The sequence below is a fragment of the Corvus moneduloides genome, chromosome 6, assembly GCF_009650955.1.
Source record: "Corvus moneduloides isolate bCorMon1 chromosome 6, bCorMon1.pri, whole genome shotgun sequence".
NCBI lineage: Eukaryota > Metazoa > Chordata > Aves > Passeriformes > Corvidae > Corvus > Corvus moneduloides.
Window position 1 is genome coordinate 14,171,787 of NC_045481.1, and position 25,245 is coordinate 14,197,031.

The 25,245-nt window shown below is 39.9% G+C and overlaps 1 protein-coding gene across 3 annotated transcripts; it reads right to left on the reverse strand.

Moving 5' to 3' along the window:
* Nucleotides 1-419: 419 nt before the first annotated feature.
* Nucleotides 420-24,941, reverse strand: BDKRB2 (bradykinin receptor B2). 3 transcript variants are annotated; one of them, XM_032113134.1, is made up of 3 exons: nucleotides 24,863-24,934; nucleotides 15,111-15,301; nucleotides 420-3,330 (listed from the first exon to the last, which is right to left on the reverse strand). In XM_032113134.1, the coding sequence occupies exon 3, from the start codon at nucleotides 3,326-3,328 to the stop codon at nucleotides 2,186-2,188; it is 1,143 nt and encodes a 380-aa protein (XP_031969025.1). In that variant the 5' UTR covers nucleotides 3,329-3,330; nucleotides 15,111-15,301; nucleotides 24,863-24,934; the 3' UTR covers nucleotides 420-2,185. The 3 variants fall into 3 exon arrangements, with proteins under 3 accessions (XP_031969025.1, XP_031969024.1, XP_031969026.1); XM_032113133.1 differs by lacking the exon at nucleotides 15,111-15,301 and having other exon boundaries at nucleotides 24,863-24,941; XM_032113135.1 differs by lacking the exons at nucleotides 15,111-15,301; nucleotides 24,863-24,934 and adding an exon at nucleotides 3,618-3,827.
* Between the last annotated feature and the right edge of the window lie 304 nt (nucleotides 24,942-25,245).

Here is a 25,245-nt window from a genome sequence, read left to right on the forward strand (position 1 = left end):
GATGCATGTGAATACCACAAACATGCCATCACACTGAAAAGTCAGTAAAATGTAAATTAAACAGTCTGTGACAGTCTCTGTTTTGTGATGTGCAGAAGCTGCTGCAGGGGCTTTCCATTGTTGCTGGTGTCTGCATGGGACCTTGAGTTATCAGCAGGCAGAGAAAAGCTTCCGAAAATATTTCGGTACCCTTAGCTGCCTTAATTCAGATTTTAACTTCCAAAGGGACTGAGAATGGTCAGCACCAGTCAGAAATGGGCCCTGAAAAGAAAGATCTCAAAGCAGCTAAAATTCTGTTGTTTCATCTCACTTTCCTTTGGTGTAACAGGAGGTGAAGTAAATAACTGGAACAGTTGAACTTCTGACAAATCATTCCTTAGTAACAGGATACAGGCTGGAGAAGAAAATGCCAGGAAGTCTCATTTCTCAAAGTACTTTATTTTCTTTTGTACATGCTTACTGCATAGCAAAAAATGTCTATGTATTTACATTGTTTAAATTAATGTGATATTAACACAATAACATTTTTGTATTTTACTACTCAGTACCAAATATTCAGAAAAAACTTCTGTTGCCTGAGTAACCTCTGCATGGAATTCCTTTTGTGTAATGGTTGCTTGAACAGCATGCTCATGGATGAGACAATGTGATAACACTGGATATAACAGAAAGCATTGCAGTGTTTTGTCATAGTTGTCCCTCCTGCTTCAGACAATAAAAAGGATGAGCAGTAGAAGTATTTATGACATAAGATTATACTAGGTTATCAAAGAAAAGCTGTGGAAATTGCCTATAAATCACATAGGGTGATCTAAATCCTGTAGTCTTTAAAGCACGTCTGCACACTTCTAATTAGCAGTTCAGTTATTTGAAGGTTTAATACAAATTTCCCATCTTAAATGAACTTTATTTCTCCATTCAAGCTCTAATGAGTAAAGACCATGTAGTTGCAGTCTGAGTTTGCTTATGTCACCAAACTTCATTTCCCTTGGTGGCTTTAAAAGCTGTAACCTTAAGTGCTTTAAAAAGAAAAAAGACTGTTAGTTTCAGCATACACTGGATCATCTTCCACTCCATTTAGATCAAGGTTCCTAGAGGTTAAAGGGCATACAGACAATTCAGTACACTATGAGCTTTCTTATGTGTATAATCAACTTAGATCAAAAATACAGTCCAATTAGGGAAAAGCTATCTTGTATTAAAATCTCACAAATCAACTCTACAAATAAAATGTAGGTATTACTAGAATCTGAAAAGGCCATTCTTGAATACTCTGAACTTTCAAGACCCCAGTTATCTTCAGTTAGATTTCTAATGTAGTTAGGTGATGCTCTCCTTCATATTCTCAGTTTCTTCCGCTTGTGAGATTATACCAATTGTGCTGAGATTTAATATATCCGTTAAAAAACATTAATTATGCTTTGTGAATACTAAAAACCCAAGTGTCTGAACTGAAGTGTAAGCGTGAATGTAAATAGCATTCGCTCACTCAAAAGGAGTAAATTAATGCTTTCACTCCAAGGTAGAAGGGGTAAAGAATCTTCTACAAAGAAAACTCAGCTAACTGCATGCAGCTGGATGCAGCTTCCTTTCCACTACAGCTTTACCTTTTTTCCAGCTACTTTCCATACACACTTGCTCATGTAAATCTGTAACTAACTGGAGCAGTTGCAAAAATGCACTGCTTGTCAATGAAAAAATCGGAGAGTTTTGGATGATTGAAGAGAGAAATTAAAAACCCAAAAGATGGACACATCTAAAAATGGATTCACTTAATGGAACTTACTCAAACACAAGCCCCTCCCAGATCAAAAATCTTATCTAACACACTATTGTGGGTACCATAAGTAGCTGCACAATCCTGACAATAGCTTCTCTACTGGGGCTCTGTTCAGAGAATTGTATGTACACCTTAGAAATGGAAACATTCCAAATGATACATGAGCCAAATATTATTCAGCCACGAAAATGTAAGTAAGCCACAAAACAGGATTCAGTCATGAAAAACATCCAATAACATTAGAAGCAGGTCTCTTTATGGAATTTCCAAAAAGATCAAACCATTGTTTTCCCTCATATAATGAACACTAGTACGTGTTTACTCTGTGGACTTGTAGCAGATGGATAGGAGCAGAGACTGATATGTTAGAAGGCATTCTTCCTGTAAGGATTTCCTAAGATTATGCTATTGGGATAATGGCAAAACAGACATTTTCTTTGGGTATTCGCTTGAAATGGAAGTTCTTAAAGTGTCCAGGGAATTTTCCATCTGCACAGACTGTAATTTTCTGCACCTCCTTGTGAACAAGTCCTTGTAGAATTCCACAGCCTTCTTCTGGAAGTTTTTCCCAACAATCACATACAAGATTGGGTTCAGGCAGCTGTTGCTAAAGGAACAGTACGTGGCTATTTGGGTCAGTATGTCATTGATGTCTTCCAGGCATTTGAGTGTGGGTGAGAAGTAACGGATTGTGTCGGTGAACGTACTGATCTGGAATGGAAGCCAGCAAATGATGAACAGCAAGAGCACAGCAAGGACCAGCATGGTGGCTCTCCTTTCTGTCTGGACTATGTTCATTTTTCGTAGCTCACTGCTTCGTAAGGCTTTGATGATTTGCACAGTGCAATAGGTAATTACACAGAATGGGAACACAAACCCCACAATATTCAGCAAGCAGTTGTTTGTGAGCTCCCAGTAGCTGGATGGGTAAAGAAGAGCGCAGGCTGTGATGTTGTATTCTTTAAAATAACTCAGATTTCGAAACACCATTGTAGGTGAACAAATGAGCAATGCACATGTCCAGATTACAAAACAATACCATTTGGCACAGACAGTTCGTCTCATCCGTCCAAGAGACATGGTTTTCACCAAGGCCAGGTAGCGGTCAATGCTCACTAGTGTCAGGAAATAAATGCTAGAATATAAGTTCATGTAGCTCATAATGTTGATGGCTTTACAGAGAAACAGGCCAAAAGGCCAATGAAAATTATTAGAAATATTAATGGCCCAGAAGGGTAAAGTACAGACTAACATCAGGTCAGCAAATGCCATGTTTGCTAGGTAAATTTCAGCCACTGTGCATCTACCCTTGTGGAAACACAGGACGGTGAGCACAAAGGAATTTTCTATTGATCCCAGAATAAATATAAACCAGAGGAATGCAGGCTGAAAATCCTGTAGCCATTTCCATGCATCTGCACTGACACATTCATTTTGTTTTATCTGATGCACTCCTGAATTATTGCGGAAATCTGGTGTACTGACTCTGAGCTCCTGGGTGATTGTGTTGTACAGCTGTGTAACATTTTCAGTTGTGATGGAAACCATTTCTGTGAAGAGAAAAATAGGTGACATGAGATTGCTACATCTAGCTCATTGCTGCAAAAGACACTATAAGAAGATCTGTCTCTGCTTTTCCTGATGTCCTAGAAGCAGAGCTTTTGAACAGGCTTACACCTCCCTGGTTTGCTTTCTGATAGACACAGGGCATGCCTGTGGAATGTTTCACAGGCAGCATTGCTATGGACTGCCTGGACAAATTTTAGGCAAGTGAAACAGAGGGGATGTAGCAACAACAGACATTGTTGTGAATGGGTTAACAGAAGAAAACATCTACCAGCCTTTATTCACCAGAACTGAGCTGCAGCAAGTCTTTGTTCATTCTTTGAGGATGTTCATCATTAGTTTGTCTTCTTATCTTTTTATTTCATTAGACATGGTCTCCTAAAGGACAGGTGTACCTTGGGTCTCAGGTTGCTCTTGGTAAAGCCGCTAGTTCTGTGTCACATCCTGCAACATTCTACACTCTCCCCTGCAGAGCAAGAATTGAGTGGAATTCAGTGGTGCTTCCTCCCTGAAGAACACCGTATATTTTTCCAAATATTATGACTGTACTATAAACAGACATTTAGTTTGCAGCTCTAGTTTGCATTGAGAATGCTGTGGGATCAGTGTTTGCCAGCAGCATGCCTTTCTCAGCTTCGCACTGAAATTGTCCGTGTATTTCTGTCTCTGCGTTACAGTCTCTTTCTGCAGCCAAGTCACAGAAGAGATAAGTGGTACAACTTCACGAGAGAGCTCAGTTTTAAGAGGTGCACAGTGGGTGGGTTGGCAGTTTGGCAGAGATGGTGGCCATCATATAAGCCAGGACCTGTCTGTAGTCAGGCTGCAGTCAGCCAGCTTGGGTGCAAGAGCACAGTCTGAAAACCAGAATGCTGTAAACATTCTACAGATCAGAACAGCCTGGGATCTTACAGGGAACTATTTACAGGCAGAAATGTCAGATGTGTACTTGAATGCTACTAAAACCAAACAGAAGTTGAGTGTGCAGCATCACTCACTACTGATAAAATGTTAACTGTGTTTTCTTCTTGTGCTCTTGGATAATGAATGCTGAGATATTATTCAAATGAGAGATTGGCTTCCCAGATCAGTACATATAATTCTCTGGACTGAGTGACAGAAAAACTGTCTTTTTCCAGGTCTTTATAATAACCACTGTTTGTATTATCATTTGATCGGAAGATTTTCAAATGTATTTTTAATTAAGACATTTGTCTTAATTAAACGTGACAGTGAAAAGGGACACTTGCCATTCCTGAAAGGATGAGGGTTCTCATTTGTTTTCTGGTTGCTGGAATTGTTGGCTGGTAATTGTGAGTGCTTAATATGCATACAGAAATTTGGCTATTGGTTGCAGAATTGATGAAAAATGGTGGTCATATTTTGCATACTTTGTGTTACAATGTAGTCCTTAAATACCTCAAAGCCCAACGTGTGGCTGTGAGAGATGCCACTAACAAATTGCAAACAGCAGTTTCAAGTCCCTCTTTCTTTCTACGCTGGCACTTTTCATTGCAAAAACACGTGGGAAGTGAAATACTAACGGATGGCCAACAAGAGGTCATCTGGGAATAGAGAAATTCTGTTGCTTGATGAAATTATCAGAAATTGTTTCTTCTGCTGGTAGTAGGCTGTGAACCAGCAAAAAAAAAATTGTAAGTGCATTATTTTATGCTTTGAGGTTGGATGTATGGACACATTTAATAAAATAAGCATTAGTAATTAAGAGAGTGGTCATAAAGGCCATGTTGGCCTTTTCTGTGATTTTCATTTCATTCATTTACAGAATTTAATTTACAACAAATAGCAACTCCAAAACTGCCTATTGATTTATCTGTATTTTCTCTGCAATTAATCTCTTTTAGATTTTGGTTTTAGAAGGGAAAAATCTAGAATGCTTTAAAATAAGTTAATTCTATCATATTACTGTGGTCTAAGAACAGTGTGCAGGGACTAGTTAGGATGCCACCAAGTCCATGACATGGGGCTTCTGGCAGCCTGCCACCTTGGTCTTTAGCTCAAGTCCTTCCATAATGCATTGCTAGAAATGGAGGAGCGAACAAGATAAAATGTGCTAATTATCAATTTACAAACCCTAATGTTTGGGGTTAAAATGATGTGCTTGATGCTATTCTGTATAGCATCTGAAGTATGTGATTGCTGAATAAATTATTGACAAAGCCACAGCTTAGAGAAGGCAGTGATTTGCTGTTTTCTTGTCATATTTCGGTGAAAATAAATGTGATCCTTTCACACATTCTCTACAAATACTTTCTGTGCAATGCAAGACAAGCCTAATATCTCACCAGGGACTTTCAATAAGATTTTATGTGACAGTTTTGATTGAAATACTGCCCAGCTGAAGTTATCTATCATTAGTGGTTCTGAGGGACTCCTGTGGGGGTTGAATTTGAACCTGACGGAGTCCACCTCCTGTTGTGAGTTACCTCCTCCTTGGCAGTCTATAAAACCCACTGTCAGTCATTATCTCGTGTTGTTCTGGAGTATTTTTTGCTAATAGCATTGGGAACAAATGACAAGGTTTTGATGGGAGGGGGCTTCAGGGTGCCCTGTGTGGGAGGCAGTTGTGTCCTGGCCAATGCTGGTGGCAGCCAGCCCTCACCAAGGCTGAAGGCTTTGGAGTCGGGTCATGGGGGATACTTTGGGTGTTGGCCAGATCCTGCCAATGCTGCAAGTGAAGAACCCCTGCAGAGGGACTGGGAAGAAGGGGTTAATCAACTGTTGTATTGTCATTACAAGCAGGTGGAGAAAGACTCCAGAAAGGTGGTGGTCACCCGTGCCATAGCCTGAAACTCTGAGGGCTGGGCAGAGTCACTAGGGCACCTTGGTGTCTCTTGGCAAACTCATGGGATGTCCTGCTGTTCAAGGACTGACCCACACATACTGCACTGGAGGGAGCATGCCAGAAGACAGGCAGGAGTTAGTCAGCAAGCCAAGGATGACACCTGGAGTCCCGCAGAGCGGTTAATCTTAGAATGTGGAAGGAAAGTCCCCTGCTGCAGCCATACATGCTGGGGCCTATGAAAGTTCTTGAAAGAAAAGAAAGGGAATGTGATGAATTGGAACAAAAAGTCCTCTAAGGATCAAGAGATATGAGCTAAGGAATGTAAGGACAGGGGGAAAAAGGTCAGTGATCAGTTAATGCTGCTACTGGATTAATGCAAGCTCCAGCACAGCTTTACTCCCCAAATGGGATATGCTGCTTCAGGTGAATGATTTCACCATCAGTTTGGGTCTGGATGAAGCCCTACAGCTACTGAACTCCTGACTTTATTAGTGATGACACCAGTGTTAATCTTTCCTTGTACTATGCTAAACATTTTCTGTATGGTAAGATACAGTGAATAACTAAATATCTCATGATGGTCTCAGTCATGTCTTATACAAGGACAAGTTCTGAAATGTGTAATAAGAATTCAGGTTATTTCAATGTTACCTGCAGTAATCTACTTCGTGGGAGCAAGAGAGGGACTTTGTAATGCATATTTTACAGCTGTTGTGACTTTGCTGATTACATGTTTTGCAGAAACAAGGTGTGAAATTTGTAATTAGTATATTCTGAGATTGTTGCAATATTAACCTTGCTAATTTAGACCTCAGAGACAAGAGGTGGAGCCTAAAACAGATAAATGCTTTTATGATGTCAACTGCTATAATATGGTTTGCTGGAGCAAAAGAGAGAATATTAAAAAGCATAGGTACACAGTCCTGATGTTTTCCTACACAGTCTGATTTGCAAGGGCAAAGGATAGAGTGGGCCCAGGGCCCCACTAGTCTTCTCCAAATGAGGAATTTCTTTGATGGATGATCATTCATGATGAAAGTTGCCTAGAAAGCAGCTAAATTTTCCATTTATTTCAGGAATTTCTTAGCAAGGCTGAGTGAAGGATAGGTATGACACCCAGTCTGTAGCATCCTTAGCAGAATTTTACAATTATCTAGTTTGCTTTAAGTGCTGTCAGTGGCCAAAAGTGGTTTTGGAAACATACAGTTGGCTTGGCATACATACATACAGCCCCATGTACAGCTGGGTGTCAGTGGCACAGAGGAGAGGAAAAGCTGGGAGAAAAAAAATGGATTTGAAGGAGTGGCTGCAAACTGAGAGAGGCACTGGCTGACTTCTGGCATGGTGATTTTTTAGAAGACGTGTTAGCTACAGAAAGAAACAAGCAAGGGCTGCCCCAGCCTCTCCTGTGACTGTCTGTTTCTGTGCAGAGCCCAGCCTGCTTTAATGCTTTGTATTTTTTGTGTGAGTTTGTCCTGAACATCTCTCAGCCCAGCTTGGGCAGCCAAGTGTCCCCTGGTGGTTCTGATTTGCCAGGCATCCTTGCTTCTTCATGCTAATGCAAAAGCTACAGTAAATGTAACACAGGAGTTGCCAGGGCCGTAAGAGGAAAAAGGGTATCTGCCTGACAGATCTGCTGTGACTGAAATGGGAAACAGCAGGAGTTTAAAAGCTGCTGTAGGTAAGGGAGGCCTTCCACAGTGTGGTCTGTGCAAGGAAGCCTGGAAGTCCTGCTGACTTTGTGTAAGTGCCACTGCTGCCCTCAGGAGCTTCGAGTGTAAACCTGATAGATTCAGCAAGTTGTTAGGAGGCTGTAGGATGTCCCCTAAATTGCCTCATTTGCAACCGTCAGACAGGTATTTGCTGGCCAAGAAAGGTAAGTTTTATTTTAACAGCTTTGGAGGATTTGGTTGCAGAACATCTATTTGCGAGGAAAAAGAGGATTTTTATTTAGTAATAGGTTATAACAAAACAATCTCAGTGCATAATTTCTCCTTCAGCTCCACACCGACAGGTCTAGCAGGCCTGAAGGACATATGATGGAATGGCATAAGCAGAGGCATTGCCCAGCAAGAACCCAAAGGTGTGCTGGAAGATTGAGCTTCAGTGGTGGACTCTAACATTCAGAATTTAGTATCAACAAAAATACAGGTGACCCATCCTCTTTATAAATTCTATATCTCCTCCATAAGGTTTATTTTCAAAGCTTCTATTTCAACCTGGTCTTCTTGCAACCTTTACTCCTGAAAAAAATCACCTTTGTCATCTATCCCCAGTTCATTGAGACTCTTGTTTCCATCTAATCCAAGCCCAATGGGACTGCTCATACCCTTCTCTTTGGCTTCAGAATGGGTTTGTATCTTTGGCTGGATGAATACTGGAAGGCAAAATTGTATCACTCTTGTGGCATCTCTGAAACATGTTCTGAAACGTTCTCTGAATGTCCTTTTAATTCTGCGTTACTGTGGAGGCATTAGTTATTTTGGAGAGGTAGAGGAAGTATGGGAAACATTCCTAAAATGTTCTGCTTTTACGGATCCCACTACATTAATTTTTAATATCCAATCTTTGTATAATGAATCCCTAATGGGCTTTAGCATCTTTGAGGTTGTAGATCAGCGGACACTTTCTGTGGCCGTGTTAACTTAAAGGTTTCTTGCTCTTCATTCACCCTTCACTGTCTCTTTCACCTTACGGCTGCTCTCATGGTTCATGAGGCTTCATGTTGAACCAGATTCAGGAACTTGACTGGGACAAAAATCACCTTGTAAAAGAAAAAATTCTTTTAAACACAAGCTCCATAGTTTGCCAGAAAACTAAGGCAATAAAGAAAATATACAGAGGAGCTACCTCTCAAAAGTGTAATTTTTAGATTTTATTTGTTGTGTAAGCTTGAAGCCCACCATGGAAAGAAATTATTGTTCTGCAGTTACCATTAAAGGCATCTACATCAACTATGTTAGGAAAAAGGTGGGGGGAAAAAAAGTTGCTCTGTGAAAGCAGTTATTTCAATAACAATGAGACCAAGGTGAGAAGAGGCTACTAATTTTTCTCCCTGTGTGGGAGTTGAAGCCACTCAATTCCAACTAAAGAAAGGCGTGGAGAAAGTAGAAATCCAATCAGGTGCAATGAAGCACTTTGCATAATGCTTTTTTTTCTACGTGGAAATCTTGAATGTTCTTACTTTAAACTCTCCAGGGTTATAATTTCCTAAAAATAATATCCTATACATTTTAGCTTTCAAAACCTGGTATGTTATTTTTCAATGGTCTTTAGACAGTCCAGTCAATAACTGTGATGATTCTGGCAAAGGGTATCATCTCTGTGTAAAATAGTTATAACTGAAATGGATAAGAACAGCGTCGTTGGACTGCGGTGAGAACTGGAAGAAAAAGGAAAATATGAATTGGTTCAGAGTACTGTCCTGATCACAGGACCTTTGTATAAGGGAAAGGGCTCATCTCATTATAAAGTTTTGATTTAGTTCAGATTTGGTGATGATGTTTGAGTCAGTCCGTGTTTGATCCCTACTTGCTGCCATCAATATTTTAGAAACTTTTCTACTAAAGATGATCTACTAAAGATGACCTCCAAAATATTGCAAATGTCACCAAAGCTGGATTTTGTTGTCATTCTGAAAGAGTAGATTAGGACAAGAATCCTACTTAATCTGAAGTGAGAAATAATATTTTTAACACTAGAGCCTCTTTCAGGATCAAAACACAGAATCTGCAAGTTTCTCCAGCCACTAAATCATTAAATTTCAGCCTTGTAATCCTCAGAAATTTCGAAGACACAGCTGTAAAAGACCAGGGTAGCATAGTCTGACCCAGCTTTGAGCAAGAGGTTGGCCTACAGACCTTCCAACCCACATTATCCTAAGCTCCTTAATTTGTGCTTCTTGTGCTAATAAATGAAAATTCCAGTTGGATTAAGGCTAAAAAATAAAAAGTAGAATCATAGAATTGGGTTGGGTTGGGTTGTAAGGGACCTTAAAGATCATCCAACTCCAACCCCCCTGCAATGGGCAGGGAACCTCCCCCTAGACCAAGTCCCTGGTTACTTAAAGCTGAATTTCAGCAGCAAGTGCCCTCATTTGTTGGAATTTTCTACCTCACTGAGATGCCCTTGCTCAGCAATGTTCCTTAGGAAGCTGTGTAGATTTTGTTGAGAGTGCTATGGGAACTGGCCTTCCCAAAAGTATTTTTTTTAAAATTATTTTTAATTTTGGAACACAAAACTGGTTCATCTAAGTCACAGAAGGAACCAGAGAAAAGTTTTTCTTGTATTAGTAGATTTTCATCAGGAGGAACAAGACAGCTTGGGTACCAGGAAAGCAGAGCCTGCACAGCCAGGAGTTGAGAGGCCAATATTGGCAACTGAAATGTGCTGTGTTAGTCGTCTGCATCAGGTCTACCATGCGCCACACTGGGCTGCTGGAGCCAGCTTTCAACCTGTATGTACTGTTCTGTTTACCCTTCTGGTCATTAGGGTGCTTCAGTTATGTGGTTAGAAAAGAAAGAATATCCCAGAGGAAAAAGAAGATCTGGAATAATTAAGCAGAGACATTCAGGCAGCGAAGCAGGAGGGATGAACTGGAAATTGAAATAGAAATCTACATTTGTTGACAATTTGGTCTGGCATATTAATGGGGAGTTTTGCCTTTTTTTGCACAGAAAGCCTGAGGAACTGCATTCAGTGTGTATAGAGGCAATTAAAAAATTTGGTGATTCTGAGGGAAAGTGGTAGCCAGGTACCTGGAAGGCAATTCAGGTGCTTGGATATTGGCATTTTGGAAAGTGCAGGCTGTCTGGGATATCTGCATGGGGTTGGTATATGGTACAAGACCTCTGAGAGATCTTCTGGAGACAAGACATCCTGGAGTTTCTGAAGCACCCAAGACCTTGCAGGGGCTCCTTTACCCCTTGATGTTAACACTAAGATTAGAGCATGGGAAGCATAACTCCACTGTGAAAATAGCAAATATTTAGGCTTAATAGAGCATTATAGACACTATAAAATAGAGCATTATAGCTGTGAAATGAAATGCAGAATTATAGCAAAAGAAGATATGGGAAAGTTTCCTGGGAATTAGTCCTTTAAAACAATCCAAGTTTTCAGAGATCAAAAGGATAAGCTGCTGATTTCTCTTGGAAGGAATGGTTAAAATGTTAGTTTCTGATTTTTAAGAATTAAAAAAAGACAATAAAGGAGGCTTAGGTCCATATTTTAAATGAACACAAGTCTGATGTAGTGCTCAATGTATTGGACCTTGACTTAGTACTGGTTTTAAGGAAAATTTCTGCTGGTCTTTTGGGAGTGCAGGAATGCTGTGTAAAGCTCTGTGGTACCTCAACAACAGCTATCGTAGATGAACTGCAGGCAAAGTTTTTGGTTTTATTCTTTTGAGTTTCTTCTGACAAAGTTATTATCTAGGAGAAAAAACCCAAACCTACATCCATACACTACTTTTTGCTTACTTTCTGACCTTTTAAAAATCTGCATGTTCACAGCACCTTTCTCATTCCTGAGACGTCTGTATTCCTCAAAGCTGACATAAAGGCCACCCATATTTTAGTTTTAAATAACTATCTCAAGGGCAGTGTATGCTAAAATTGTTCAGCAAGAAATAACTTTTTAAATTAACCATTTTTCTTGCAGAAATATGTCCTCTTCGTTCTCAGATTTACAGAGAAGAGAAAACACATATTTAATCAGAAATTTGCTACCATACAGCTCTGATCATCTATCATTTCCATTGTAATATTTATAAATGCCATGTATTATTGTAATAAATAAGCAGTAATTTTACTAAGAGTACTTTACAAAAGGGAGTGGATTCAGTATCTCCTGTGAAAATTTCTGATATGGGCTGTCATAAGGCTTCATGGGCACATTCAGTCAGTGGCGAGCACAAGGACGAGGTGGAGGACTCTCGCTACAAAGATTCAGTTGCAGTTTTGTTGCATGTGTAAACTCACTGGGCTATTCTTTGGAGCTATGTCACTCCTCTTGTATGGAAATGTTTCACAGATCCTGGACTGTAGAATATACCCCAGCAAAACTGCTGTTGGCCATACATGGAGTGAGAACATTCCTTTTGCAGAGAAAGTCCTCATCAAAGCATCATTAAATTAAAAAGGGAAGGGTATAAGCAAATAAGTAATAGGAAATGCCAAATCCATTGAACACTGCTCTGGAGTTCTTATGAAGCATATCATATCAAGGCACTGCTTGGATGAAGCAATGAAGTATGAAGATAAATCCCTCAGCTGTCTCTTTTTCAAAAATAAACCTTCTGCTAATATTAGAGAGGGTTTGTCAATAAAAGTAAAGGAGGTCTGCAACTGTGGGGCCATCAGGAAATGCAAATGTGATACATACAAAACGTGCACAGTGACATGCTCGCAGCAACAACTCTCTAAGTTAAATTTAGAGCTGAGTACCTGGTTTAGCATTTTGTTTTCCTGAAGATTTCTATTATGTTAATGCTGTGCAGTTTTCCCCTTCCCTTTTGTACATGATGGATTAGTAAATGCAGTAGAACTACCCTGAAGTAAAACTTCCCGTACTTCTCAGCCGCTTTTATTATTGTAGTTCACAAGCAGAAAAAGAAGTTTAATTCAAAAACTATCCAACTGCTCTGAAAAAACGTATCACTGCCTTCTACCTCCTCTCAGCACACACTTTGATTTCTGCTGTTCAAACATCTTAGAAAGTTTAAGCTGCTCTGATTTACAGAGCTATTTTTCCCTCATCTCCAGCTTTCTCAAGACAGTATATGTCTACAAAGAAATGAAGTATATGAAGGTCTTAAATGTAAATGTTAAAAAAACAAAAGCCAGTTTGTAGTCATTGGGCAGATGGAAGATCTATTTCCAAATCTCTATTCTGTTTAACTTGGAATAAAATCTGGAAATTAGGTGATTCCCACACCTGTATACTAAGAGGCCACAAGCTTATTGAATAACGTTGAATGAGGTATTTAACTTTATGAAGCTATTTCCAGTTAGTATATGTACTTAAATAAATATTGAATCTGAATCTTCCATCTTTGGAAATATCATTAGTTTTGAGGTTTTTAATGTCAATCTCACAACTCCTTCTCCCTCTCCTTGTGAATACTTGCTGCTTTTCTCAAGTCTTTAATTCTTGAGGATTTTGATCTTCTTGGACCTGCCCAACTCCTTCTCCTTTAGACTTAGTGTGACTCTGCTCCACAGCCTGGTGTCAGGAGTCACCAGAAGCCTCGTGTGTCCCTGAACTGAGATGATAACTTTCTGACTAACAGCAAAGCACATAAATCTTACACAACACAAGTAACAGCTGGATCTACATTTTTTCTGTCTGTATTGTGGTGTGTTTGCTCAAAATGTTTTGAAAACTGAGAAGGAAAATACTCAACCAGGAGAAAACTGACCACAAGCTCACTCTGCAAGGCTGGCAGGGTATTTTGGTTTGGTTTTTTTGGCATTTCCCATATGAGAACAGGTAAGGTTAACCATGAGTGCTCATCGTCCAGAGCTCAGCCAACAACTAGCATTTAGGTTAGTGTCAGGAGAGTGAGAAATCTAGGAGCTGCAGTAGGAGTGGGACTGCAAAAGCCCTGCAGGAGTGAAGAACAGTCATCCACATGAATTTATCCTTGAGAACATTTTCATGGGGACCGTGCATGGAGCAAGATTCAGCCCACACCTAGAGTTCAGGTTAGGGCTCAGGGAGTCACAGGCTATGTCTGCTCTTTCAGAGATAGGGTGAGCCCTGTCAGGCTTGTGCATGTGTTTATCACGCTTCTGACACTGAGTCATATCAGCCCTCTGTGTTTTCCCATGTATGTGATATTGGGTCAGCCTACTCTTGTGTACTGCTATCTTGAGCTTTGTTAGCTTTTGCTTTCAGAAAGCTCTGAGCATATCACTGAGCTTAAGGTCTATCTGCTGCCATGTCTGACTTGTGATCTTTTGGGTTTTGTTTACTTGATTTTCATATTTGGTTCAAAACAATGTTTTGTATTTTCTATTGTTACCTGGAAGGCCTCCTGTGAACAGGAGCTATGATCAGATTGTGGTTTGCTTACATTTTTAAGATTTGCAGAGTTTATGCTCGACATTGGATCTGTTGCTGAGATGACCATCTATTAACATAATTTATTCTTGTTCCTAGCTGGTTCACTGCCTATCTTGATAATATCTCCCCCAGCTGAACTGTCTTGCAAGCCAGACTGCAGATTTGTACAGGGAGAGAAACAGTCAAAGCAGTGCTTGGAGTGAAAGCAACATGCCTTGGCCTCAGGAACCTCACAGGGCTCCCTGTTGGGTGTCAGTGACTGCTGGGAAACCCTGTCTTGTCCTGGGGCTGAAATCTTGCATGTTCCTTAACACTCCTGCACTCATGGTGTCAGAATACCAAGATGAATGATCACAATTTGCACAAATTAACTGAAGTACAAAGAAAAATAAGAGACTGTAAACTTCCTGAGTTTTATAATATGACCTGTAGATTTACCAAATTGGAACGAAGCCAAAGGTGGTTGTATCTAGTCCCCTGAGCTCTGCAGGCACCACAGGAATTTTCTGTTGTAGACAAGGGATTTCTGTACTCCATCACCATTACAAAATTCAGTGCTTAACACACTAGCATTGTGAGACCAATTTAATATCCATTGCAGGAGTCTGATACCATGTGAAATGGCAGGTCTGATGGTATCAAACAGTACAATGCACCTCTCAAATGGCAGACAATACCCTGAGCCCAGTGAATAGCTAAGGTATCCAGTGATAAAGAAATAAAATGCTAGTGATCATATCAAGAGTAGCTTGTGCAGCTAGATTATATTTCTTTCTTAAAGCGAGAATTTCCTGCTTTAGAAAACAGCCTTTCCTGAAACCCAGATAGCTCAAACTTACTGCAAGAACCAGGACAAAACCTGCTAAGCTGGAAAATAAAAAGGTGAGTTTTCACCTGGCTGATGACAGCTTTCAGGACATGGGCTGGAGGAGCTGAGCCATTCCTAGGGTGGGTTCTCAGAATTGGTCTTGGGGTTCAATTAATTTAGTTACAGTCTTGATCTCAGTATGAAAGACAGAAGAGCACTGATGAACCATGCCAGTAAATTGCTTGATATCTTCATTACAGAGAACAATGGGAATATCCTGCAGAGAGAAGTGGACGATATTAGTAGAGCCTCAGAGGTGGAATGATAAGAGGAAAAGGCTATGAGTCCTGAGGCATACCAGTTCCCAAGAAGATAAGTGAGTGATGCTCCTTTGTCCTCCCTGCTGTAGTGGAGGCACAGAAGAGCTGCTCAGCAGTGCAGAAACCTCCACTCACGGCTCCCTCACTGACGTGCACACGTATGTCCTCTAAAGCTTTGCTCTTTGATGCATTACTCCCACCAGACCTCTTCAGCTCAGTTTAGCCACACCTTTCTCTTAGCAATTGAAATACTATTCTTTTCCCTGGGTAGCAGCATTAGGTTCTCATGACTAGGAAAAATGTGAAGGTCTAATGGCCAAATAGCATTTGTCAGCATTGGTCCCTCTGAGCATTAAATACTTAATGGAAAGATTTGCCTTTCATATGAACTGGCTCTGTGCCCTGAAAGCACTTTACTTCTAGCACCTTGAGGACATTTTGACAGCCATTTAGGAAAAAATACGAGATTTGCCATCTTGAGTGCCTCCAGTCACTATAATAATTACACTATTGTCATGTATTTGCAATAATGCAGCATTTTCTGCATATTTTTACCACTGGCTGTCACAGGTGTGGACTTTGAGGAAAGCCCAAGTGTCTCCAATAGCAAAGAGCTCCCAAAGAAGCTCACGGTATGTGGGACTGACTGGTTGTTGTCCCAAAGTCTAATACTGATTACTTTGACAGCAACTGCCTTCCTCATTTCTTATCATACAGGTAACTGATTTTTTACTCTGCTGTAGTTACAAAAGCATAGAAAATATTTTAACCTGTCACATTATGTCTGAAAACCACATTTGCAACTCCTCAGTCATCCCTTCCAGCAGCTGGAAATGTTTCAGTCACTATTTTGCTGTTTCCATTGCTGAGACACAGCATGGCTCTGTGCAAGCAGAGGAGTCCTTAGCACAGAAGACGCCACAGGCAGAATCTGTCCTGTAAATTAGTAATAATGCCTTGTGTTTTCTTAATGCCTTTCACCACAGGGATATATGGACAGCTTCGCTGCGTAATGGTGCAGTTTCCAAACAGCACTTCAGGCTCTGACAACAGGATAGGCTAGAAAGTATCTAACTATAACTATATAATGCTTAAGTGAAATTACAGCTTTATTTTTGAGCAGGTGGAATTCAGAAGACATGATATTTACATTCAGGTTACCACCTCTAATGCATGGGTTTCTGAAGATGGTCCTAGTTTAATTTAGATCTTCTGACAACAGCTACACTAAACTATAAACTTAGATTTCAACCTCCTGAATAGGTTTCCTTGTGGATCATCTCAGAGAATGATCCCCAGCATCACTGATTTGTGTCATAGAAGGCAATACAAATGTGACATGATATTCATTGTCTTTACAATGGCAGGTTGTCTTTACTAAAGGATTGGAGGGTTTTGTTTGCTTGTTTATTCAAAATTTCATATTCTTTTAAAAACTAAAATCAGAGTGTGGCAGTGCAAGCAATGGTGAGTTCCCTTCTGAAGGAGAAGACTAGTCTGTAATGTGCTTCACTTCTTAAATTATAAACTTTAGAAAACCATTTTGCCTTGTCCTTCCTCGGTCAAACACTAGGTCCTGCTATGTTGTTGTTATTTCTTGAGCAGCTGGGACAGTAATTTCATATTATTTTTGTGTATCTGCTCCTCACTTAGCCAGTACATGAAGTATTGGCAATTGGAAAGAGGTCAGTTTTCAGACAGCATAGTTAGAAATCACCATATTCTATATATTGTACAGAAAAGCTCAAAACCAGATGTAACTGTTAGAAATGGTGTGTAATTCACACTATAGTGAATTTCAAACCGTATTGCAATTTTCTTGATAGTAACAGCAGATAAAAATTAGATATAATCCAAATGGAGCCCGTTTTTCTACAGAAAACCCGGGGGAACTCTACTGACAACAGTTCTTGAGTGAGAATACACCCTGTTTCTATTGAAAAGACTAAGTATTTGAATACATGCAGAAAGGGATTTGGTGATTAAACTGTATAAACATGGATATGACTTTCAACACTGAGAGATCTGGAAGGTTCAGGACACTTCTCCAGTCGAGAAGTAGTGTGGTTTACAGTGTCGATTTACAACAGTCAGTGTTTGGATGACAATTTTTTTTTGCCTTTGCATGCTTTGCCAGTGTTGAAATTAAATTGTGTGTTAATTTATTGTAATTCCTTTGTTAGCAACAGGAGATGACAGAGCTCTGCTGGAACCTGGTGCAGACAGTTTGTTTTCCACTCTGCATACACAGCTTTTGAGCACTGGTGTTCGCAAAGAAGATATGTCCTATCTGCTCTTTCCAGAATGTCAGACCCAACAAAAAAATACAGGGTAACAATTTAGTTAGAGAGACAGATTCCCTTAGCATATGCTACATTTACTTCAAAGAACTACTGTACCCAAAGCTAACAAAAAGATAAGGTTTAATGTCTTTGTTATTGGCACAGACAGTGGGATCAAGTGTACCCTCAGCAAATTTGCCAATGACCCAAGCTGTGTGAAGCAGTTGACTGACACACTGGAGGGAAGGGATGCCATCCAGAGGGAAGGAATTCCACCCACAGAGAAGGGATGCTTGAGAGGTGGGCCTATGCAAACCTCAGGAGGTTCAACAAGCCAAGTGCAAGGTGCTGCCCCTGGGTTGGGGCAACCCCTGATATCAACACAAGTTGGGGGATGGAGAGCAGCCCCGCCAAGAAGGACTTGGGGTGCTGGTGGATGAGAGGCTGGACATCACCCAGCAAAGTGCACTTGCAGCCCAGAAAGCCAGTTGTGTTTCGGGCTCCATCCAAAGCAGAGTGGCCAGCAGGGTGAGGGAGGGGATTCTGCCCCTCTGCTCTGCTACAGTTAATGGATTATGTTTTCTGGTACCTTAAACTCACATATTACTACAGCTATGTAGGAGATACTTTTTAAAGTGTTGGAGGAGGGGAACTTTCTTTTCCATTAAAATGACTATAAAAATAGAAAGTTTCTGGAGAAACTGATTTTAAAAGAAAGATTTTCACAAAAGATTTGGGTAATTTAACAGAAAATATTTTAAAGATGTAATTTCTTATCTTGAACAAAGGAGAAGATGTACTGATTGCTCACAGTTTAGCAGATGACCCAGACCCACTCTTGCTCTCTCTGGCCAACTAAAGAATTTAATACCTTTACAAAATGGAGTAGTTCCAAAAAAACCCCAGAGACTGCAAGAGCCCAATTCACTACAGTTTATCCCTCAGGCACTTGCTTAAGAAGGAAGATGCCTCTTTCAAAACCCCTTATCAGTGATCCCCATTCCCAGGCAGATTTATCCTCTGTGTGTGCATTTGTTCCGTGGGTTGTTTTCTTGCTTTTGTTAAAAATGTCAAGACCCTTCACCAGTTTGTCTCTAGAACAGAAATGTTGTCTTCTGACCAGCTTTGTTAATTTAAAAAAATATTCTGATTTAAGTTAATCATGTCCCCTTTGAACTTGTGTACCATCACTTTGCCACCACTGTAGAAGAGAAAGCACTGCGTAGAATTGTGTGTGACAGTTTTCTGCAGCAGGCAGCAAAGGCTCATGGCAGGATTTTAGGGCAGGAAGATGTGAAGGGGAAATGAGCGGATGTGAGTTCTGGAAGGCAACATAATGCTTCTAAGTGAAACAGAGGAGAAGCCCTGCTGTTGGGAAGAAAGGAAGGATGAAGAAGGAGAAATGTTAATGTTGAAATGGAAGGAAGGAAAGAAGGGAAAAAGAGGAGTTTAATTTCTCAAGAGGGAAAAGAGTTGCAGACCAAACAATGAATAAGAATTCTTTCCTAAGTCAGGTATATGCCAGGCTTATGAGAGCTTTATCTGGGATTTTGATTTAAAATGTTAGAAAACTTAGGTAGTTTATACAGTTTGGATCCGTATTTTACCCAGCTTCAAAATAGTCCAAAATCTGAAATTGTTTGATTCTTGTATTTAAAGTCAAACTTCTCTTTGATTTTTTAAAGTTAATTAACCAGAGTATATTTATTCTAAGGCAAATTTTATCAATATGTTCCATTGAACCCTTTTTTTAAAACCAGAGACCAGTGTGCAGTGAAAACTTCTTAACCTGTTGGTAGAAATATATGATGTAAGAGTAGAAAAATGGAACTCCAGATATCCCATACTGTATAGTTATTAGCTGTAGTATGATTTAAATGCCAATTTTTAGACTACATTTATTGTAGAAGAAAATTAATTGCTGTCTTCTTACATTTCCAAAAAAGACTGTTTCCAAAGCATTGCTGGAAACACCTACACAAAACTGTCTCCACTTTGTTACTTCTACTTCCTTCTACTTCTGGGAAATGTCCCTTTTGCTGACCCAGCTGACTGGAATTTATGAGCTATAAGGTGACTATTTTAAATTAAAAAAAGTTTCTCAGAAGAAAAATATAATCAGAAGGTGAGGTTGCCTTATGCGACCTGCCTCCACATGCTGTTTTTAAAAAAAGCATGTGTTATAAATTAAAACTTCTGTGACCAATATCCCAGCCATTCATGAACTGCATTCATGTCTGATTCATTATGACTGCTTTATTTAGATTGCACTATTATCATTTTGAAAATGAACTTGCAACTCACAGAGGAGAAAAAATACCAGTATGGAGAAAGCTTGTAAGTTTTAAACTGGTTCTCTTGTTCTGGTAAATTGCTATTCCAAATTCTTTGTCTTATTTGAATTTGCTATTTACTGTAAACCTCTAACAGTTTTCAGGCCTGGAAGCAGATAACTGCTTTTGCTTATTTATCTACCCATGAGTGTTTTGATATTAATAGATGGACACATCAGAAATGTCTGATGAAAATATTTGCTGATTGTTTTGTACAATGTAAAAAATCTGGGAGGAAAGTTACGGAGGTTTGAGGTCCCCCTAGCAATGGGTAGGACAGGACTGCATGAATATGCAAAGGAACATGTATTTTACTTCTCTGACTAGATGTTAATAATTCTAAATATATGTTTGTGTGTATATATATATATATATATATGAATGTCTATGTGTGTACAGGGAGAGAATTTCCACAAAGCAGACATTTCCTGGTCACCTTCAGAGCCTCACACCTTTCATCTACTCTTTTGTTGTTTACTTAGGGAGAACATAGCTTGTGTGCACTCCCAGCACAAGAAGGACCAGGCCAAGAAACCTTTCTAGGTGATGTCAAGGTGAACAGCCATCTGTGAGCTGGTCTGGAACAGGTAAAACAGGATTCTGCACGAGGAGCATGTGGGAGGGCTCCCCAGAGTACAAACAGCGTAAAGTGGGTTTGTTTCAGGTGACTCGATCTGAAGAAATAAAGAAATAAAAATTCATCCTTGAGCTCAGGTGTCAGACAGAGATGAGACTGTTATGATACATAACCTGATGACACTAGGCTGGTTGTAAGATTCATTGGCTGAAGTTCAGTGTTGAACTGAAGCTGTACAGTTACAAAGGCCAAAATGTGACTTGAAGTGTATTATGTGTCCCAGAACCAGGTTTATCTATGTGATAGGTAAAGGAACAGGTATGGCGTACATTTTTTGTAATCTCCTAATTTCACAGCTAGGAAAATCAGCCTTTCACAGACCTTTCCATCTGGAGAATAAGGCCAGAAAAAGAGAATGTGTCAATGATATGTTTGTTAAGCGGGCTACCTGTGAGCAAATTGCTCATTTCTGCTGATACATCCAAAAGACCTCATCTTCTATAATTTGTCATTACTTTGCTGATGCTGACTTGGAGGGCACTGCAAGCAGTCAGTCCAGCTGAGGATCTAGCCTGTGTGCCTACTTGTATGACTTTTTTGCATCCCTCCATCTTGCTGTTTCTTGTTGAGCTGTTTGCTGCTGTCTAGCAGGTAGAACCAGGAGCACAGCTCTGCAGACACTGCCATACCGGCTGTGTTACACTGATTGCCAGAGGCTTTGGGGATAATCAGCGTGCAAAACTCTTGCAAGCTTACAATCTAAGCAGAATCCAAATATAATACAGAGTAGAATATGGCTTATTATAGGGAAAGACTGCTGCAGAAGGAAGTGAGAGGTGCATGCAGAGCTGAGCCGAAATCTAGCAACAGGTAATGCAATATTTCTGTCATCCTACTTACTTGTTTAAGGATCAGGTCTCAGGTTTGAAGTATAAAGGCTTAATAGCTGCTTTTTGTAAAAATGCTCAAGGTACCTGATGAAACATTTCCAGTTTATTGGCCTGCCTGTAGACCTTCCCATTACCCTTCACATCAGGAGAGTGGCATATTGCTGTGCTCCATGTATGTGGGTAGAGGGACCTGCTGTCCTTCTTTTGTAACCCATGACACTTCAGAGCAGCAGCCCTTCAGTCAGTCAGACAGCTGATAGGAAATCTTACAGCCATGGCAAAGGGACAGACCACCTCCGCACTGGGGCACGGTCCCAAAGGGCTTATTCCTTTCTGCCAAGGCAGGAACACGGCAGGAGGAAAAGCACCTATGACCAGTTCTGCCCCTGGGCATGCATGCATAAATCCTGTTAATGTTAAAAAGACCTGGCCCTCTACCATGGATCACTCACATTTTTGTGGCATTTAACTGTAATTTCAGATAACATGAGTGGTTAAAGTGGATTTCTGCATTTTGACAGCTCCATTCTCTGCAAATTAACCATAGTCTGAAGTGTGTTCTTTGCAATACTAACACCATTCTGGCATACCTTATTGTGCAAAGCTACTGAATCTGCAAACCTGGATGATCAGATTTATTTGCAGGGTTCACACAAACCAGCCCAACCTTGCTGAATCAAGATAAGGAGTTAACATGTAGGGGACTTAAATATAGCACAGAAGCAAAAGTAAGTCAAATCCACGCTTTCAGGGAACATCAAAAGTCCTGAAGTATTTTAGTGAAGTTTGATATAGCAGCTTTGCCACAATGTCTGAATGCTTTGGACTTGCCTGTCATCAGACTGAAGATAGGTGCTTTGAGCAGGCAGCTTTGCCCCTTGTGTTTCTCTGGTCTGTATCTCCCACTTGTGCCTGTTCTCCAACATTTAACACTCCTAAGTGGGGTGTTAGACCATGACCAGAGTCCCTCAGTCCCAGTTCATTATCTTTACTTCTAAGCAAACTAGGTGTCACTGCTGTGGTGATCACAAGCAGTTACAACTTGATCTGTGTAAAGCCAACCTGCAGGGCCCAAATTTAAAGTACTGCTCTCATCCTCTGTGCTTCCCCACTGCGGCTGAGCCTACCTGGCTCAGGGCTGGCACAACACTGGGATGCCCTCTCCTCCCTCTATCCCTGCTCAGGGGCACCCAGCCGAGGGGAGAAGCTGGTTCAGCCATGTGCCTCCACCCTTTTGTGAGTCAGCAGCCAAAGACTGCTCTAGGGTGTGATTCCTTAGTAACTACAAGTTACTAAAGCCCAGAAAGAGCTGGCAAAGGATAGCTTTTGCCTCCACTTTAAAGTACCCTGCTCCTGTACAGCTGTGTATCAGCCAGGCAGAGGCACAATTTTCCATCTCGATGTATGAAGTATGTTAAACATAAGAAGGAAGGAAGATAAGCCTTTTGATAAGGTAGGGGGAAACTCATCTGTATGGAGTGCTGAGAGGGAGTTTTAAAAAACCATTAGTGAAAAGAGAACAAGGCTTATGAGTAGTTTTAAAGAAAAGTAGAACTTTTAGCTAAATGGTATTTTTCCCTGTGGGTTTTTTTTTACTTTACACTGATTAGCATTGCTAATAGGTTCAGGTGTACTTTTGCAGTTGATTTGGTTACTGAGAGGGAATTTGTTTTGAAAACAAAGCTCTATTCTTTGATAAATTTTCCTAGACTTGCAATATGAATTTTTTTCCTACTGTGACTTTAAAAACAGTAGAATTTGAGTGTTGAAGGGATTTTTACCCCCTTCTTTTAGTGAAAAACAGATTATCAAATACTGGTTATTCTTAAACAATAAATTTTAGGGTCTTCATAATGAATGTCCTAAAATTCTCCCAAATTCAATTTGTTTTCTGCCTGAGAACATACTTGAGCTATTACACAGCTACAAAGAATTTTTAAAGCTGTTTTCCTGTGCAAGGATGGGATGTATATTTCAGGAAGCTCTAACTCAGTAGGAAAGGCGGTTCTTTTGTTAGTTTGTCAGTACAAAATGTTCAGGTAACACTGAGTAACTCAATTAATCTTGTTCTCACATGTCCTAAAAGGCCCAGAGGAAAACCTGACAAAGATTTTCTGGAGGTGTCCCTGGTCTGCTATTCCAAGGTCTTTATTAACTTAGGTGTATTTATCCCTTCTGTTTGTGTTTTCACTATTCACACTGAAAACAAGAGAAATACATCTGGAAGTCTATAAATGAACCTGGAGTGCAAAGATGCTTCTCTTAATTTTTTCTTAATGATTGCACATTATCAGAGACCAAGTAAAAGTCATATGAGTGATGTTACTCAGTATGCTGATACTTCAATCTTAGAGGGTCATGTGAAGGTAGAGATTTCTGTTACTCAGATAACTGTCTTCTAGTTTCTAAGAAAATATGTACAGCTGTTTAAGATAAAAGTCTGCCCCTATCTTAGGAGACAGCATCTGTAAGATTACATACAGAAGGTTAAAAGAAGAATTCTAATGGCTAACTATTTGAACACTTCTGTCTTTATGGCTATTTGCTATTATTACACTAAGAAGGCTGCTTAGGATACTGAGTAATGGAAAAGGAATAGCTGAAAGTATAGCATTTATTTCAACCTTTGCTCTTTTTGTTACATGATTCTAATTACAATACCACTACTAAGGTCTTTGTTTTCATCAGCAACTTAAAAGTCAATCTCCTACTGAATTTTTCTTTATTTGCATACAGATTTTTAAAAGAACCTAATAATGCAGCTGTCATCCAAATGTCATCCAAAATGTCATCCAAAACCTTTCTTCTTTGTAGTATAAGTTTCAAAGGTTTAGCCTTTGCCGTTCAATCAGTGCAGATGAGACCGGTTAGCAGTGTAAGGTACACACACATGCACTTCCACATCCTGCCCAACAAAGTTTACAATCAAAATAATAAACAGAGACAAAATTATCAGCATGTACAGAAAATAATTGACTCTTTTTTCTCCTTGCTATTTTGTAGGTAATTTCTCAGCCACAAACAAAGTTAGCTGCTTGTACTTCCTGATTATTTTAGTGAAAGAAACGGCATCCATGGTGTGATCACAGACATGAAGTGCAATCTGGATAGGAGAAATCCTTACCCTCCAGTACATGGGACAGTATCTGTGGCAGATGAAATACCCTGTGGCTTTGATACATTGGATACTTTGAAATAAAGCATTTTTCTGTAAATGTTATAGCTCTGCAAAACCCAACAAAAATCACATTAGCAAAATCACATTAGCAAAAGTTATTTTTCTCCTCCATTTTCCTGGAACAATAATAATATCGGCTCTTTAGTCACTGAACCAGAAACATACTAAGAATTCAATAAGTGGTTTCCAAGAAGAACAAACCACACTGAAATTAAATAGTAAGAACTTTTCATATGAAAGAGAAGTGAAAATACATACCTTGACTGAAAATTCACCGCTGAGCAGATGCAAATGAGTTAAGTGCAACACCTCTCTGGGAACAGCTCCTTCTCTAGTATGAATGAGTCTAACTTATGGTTTTGCTGCCCCTCCCTGAACACAGCAGACTCATCCCTCTGTTGATGACATCATATTCCTGGATTTTCTCCCATACTATATTTTAAAAACAATGTTTATCTACTGTATCCAGTATGAGACCACTGATATTTTAATATGGGTGGCAAACAACACAAACACAGCTAAGATACTGATGTTCCCCAGTATGTGTATAAAACAGTCATGTGTTTGTACAACAGCTTCCAGAATTGTGCATGAGCTTGCACGCACAAACATACAGCTCTTATCCTGATTTGGGGTAATGA

Coding starts and splice junctions, on each gene's coding strand:
- BDKRB2 (XM_032113133.1), bottom strand. CDS start 3,328: ATGGTTTCCATCACAACTGAAAATGTTACACAGCTGTACAACACAATC.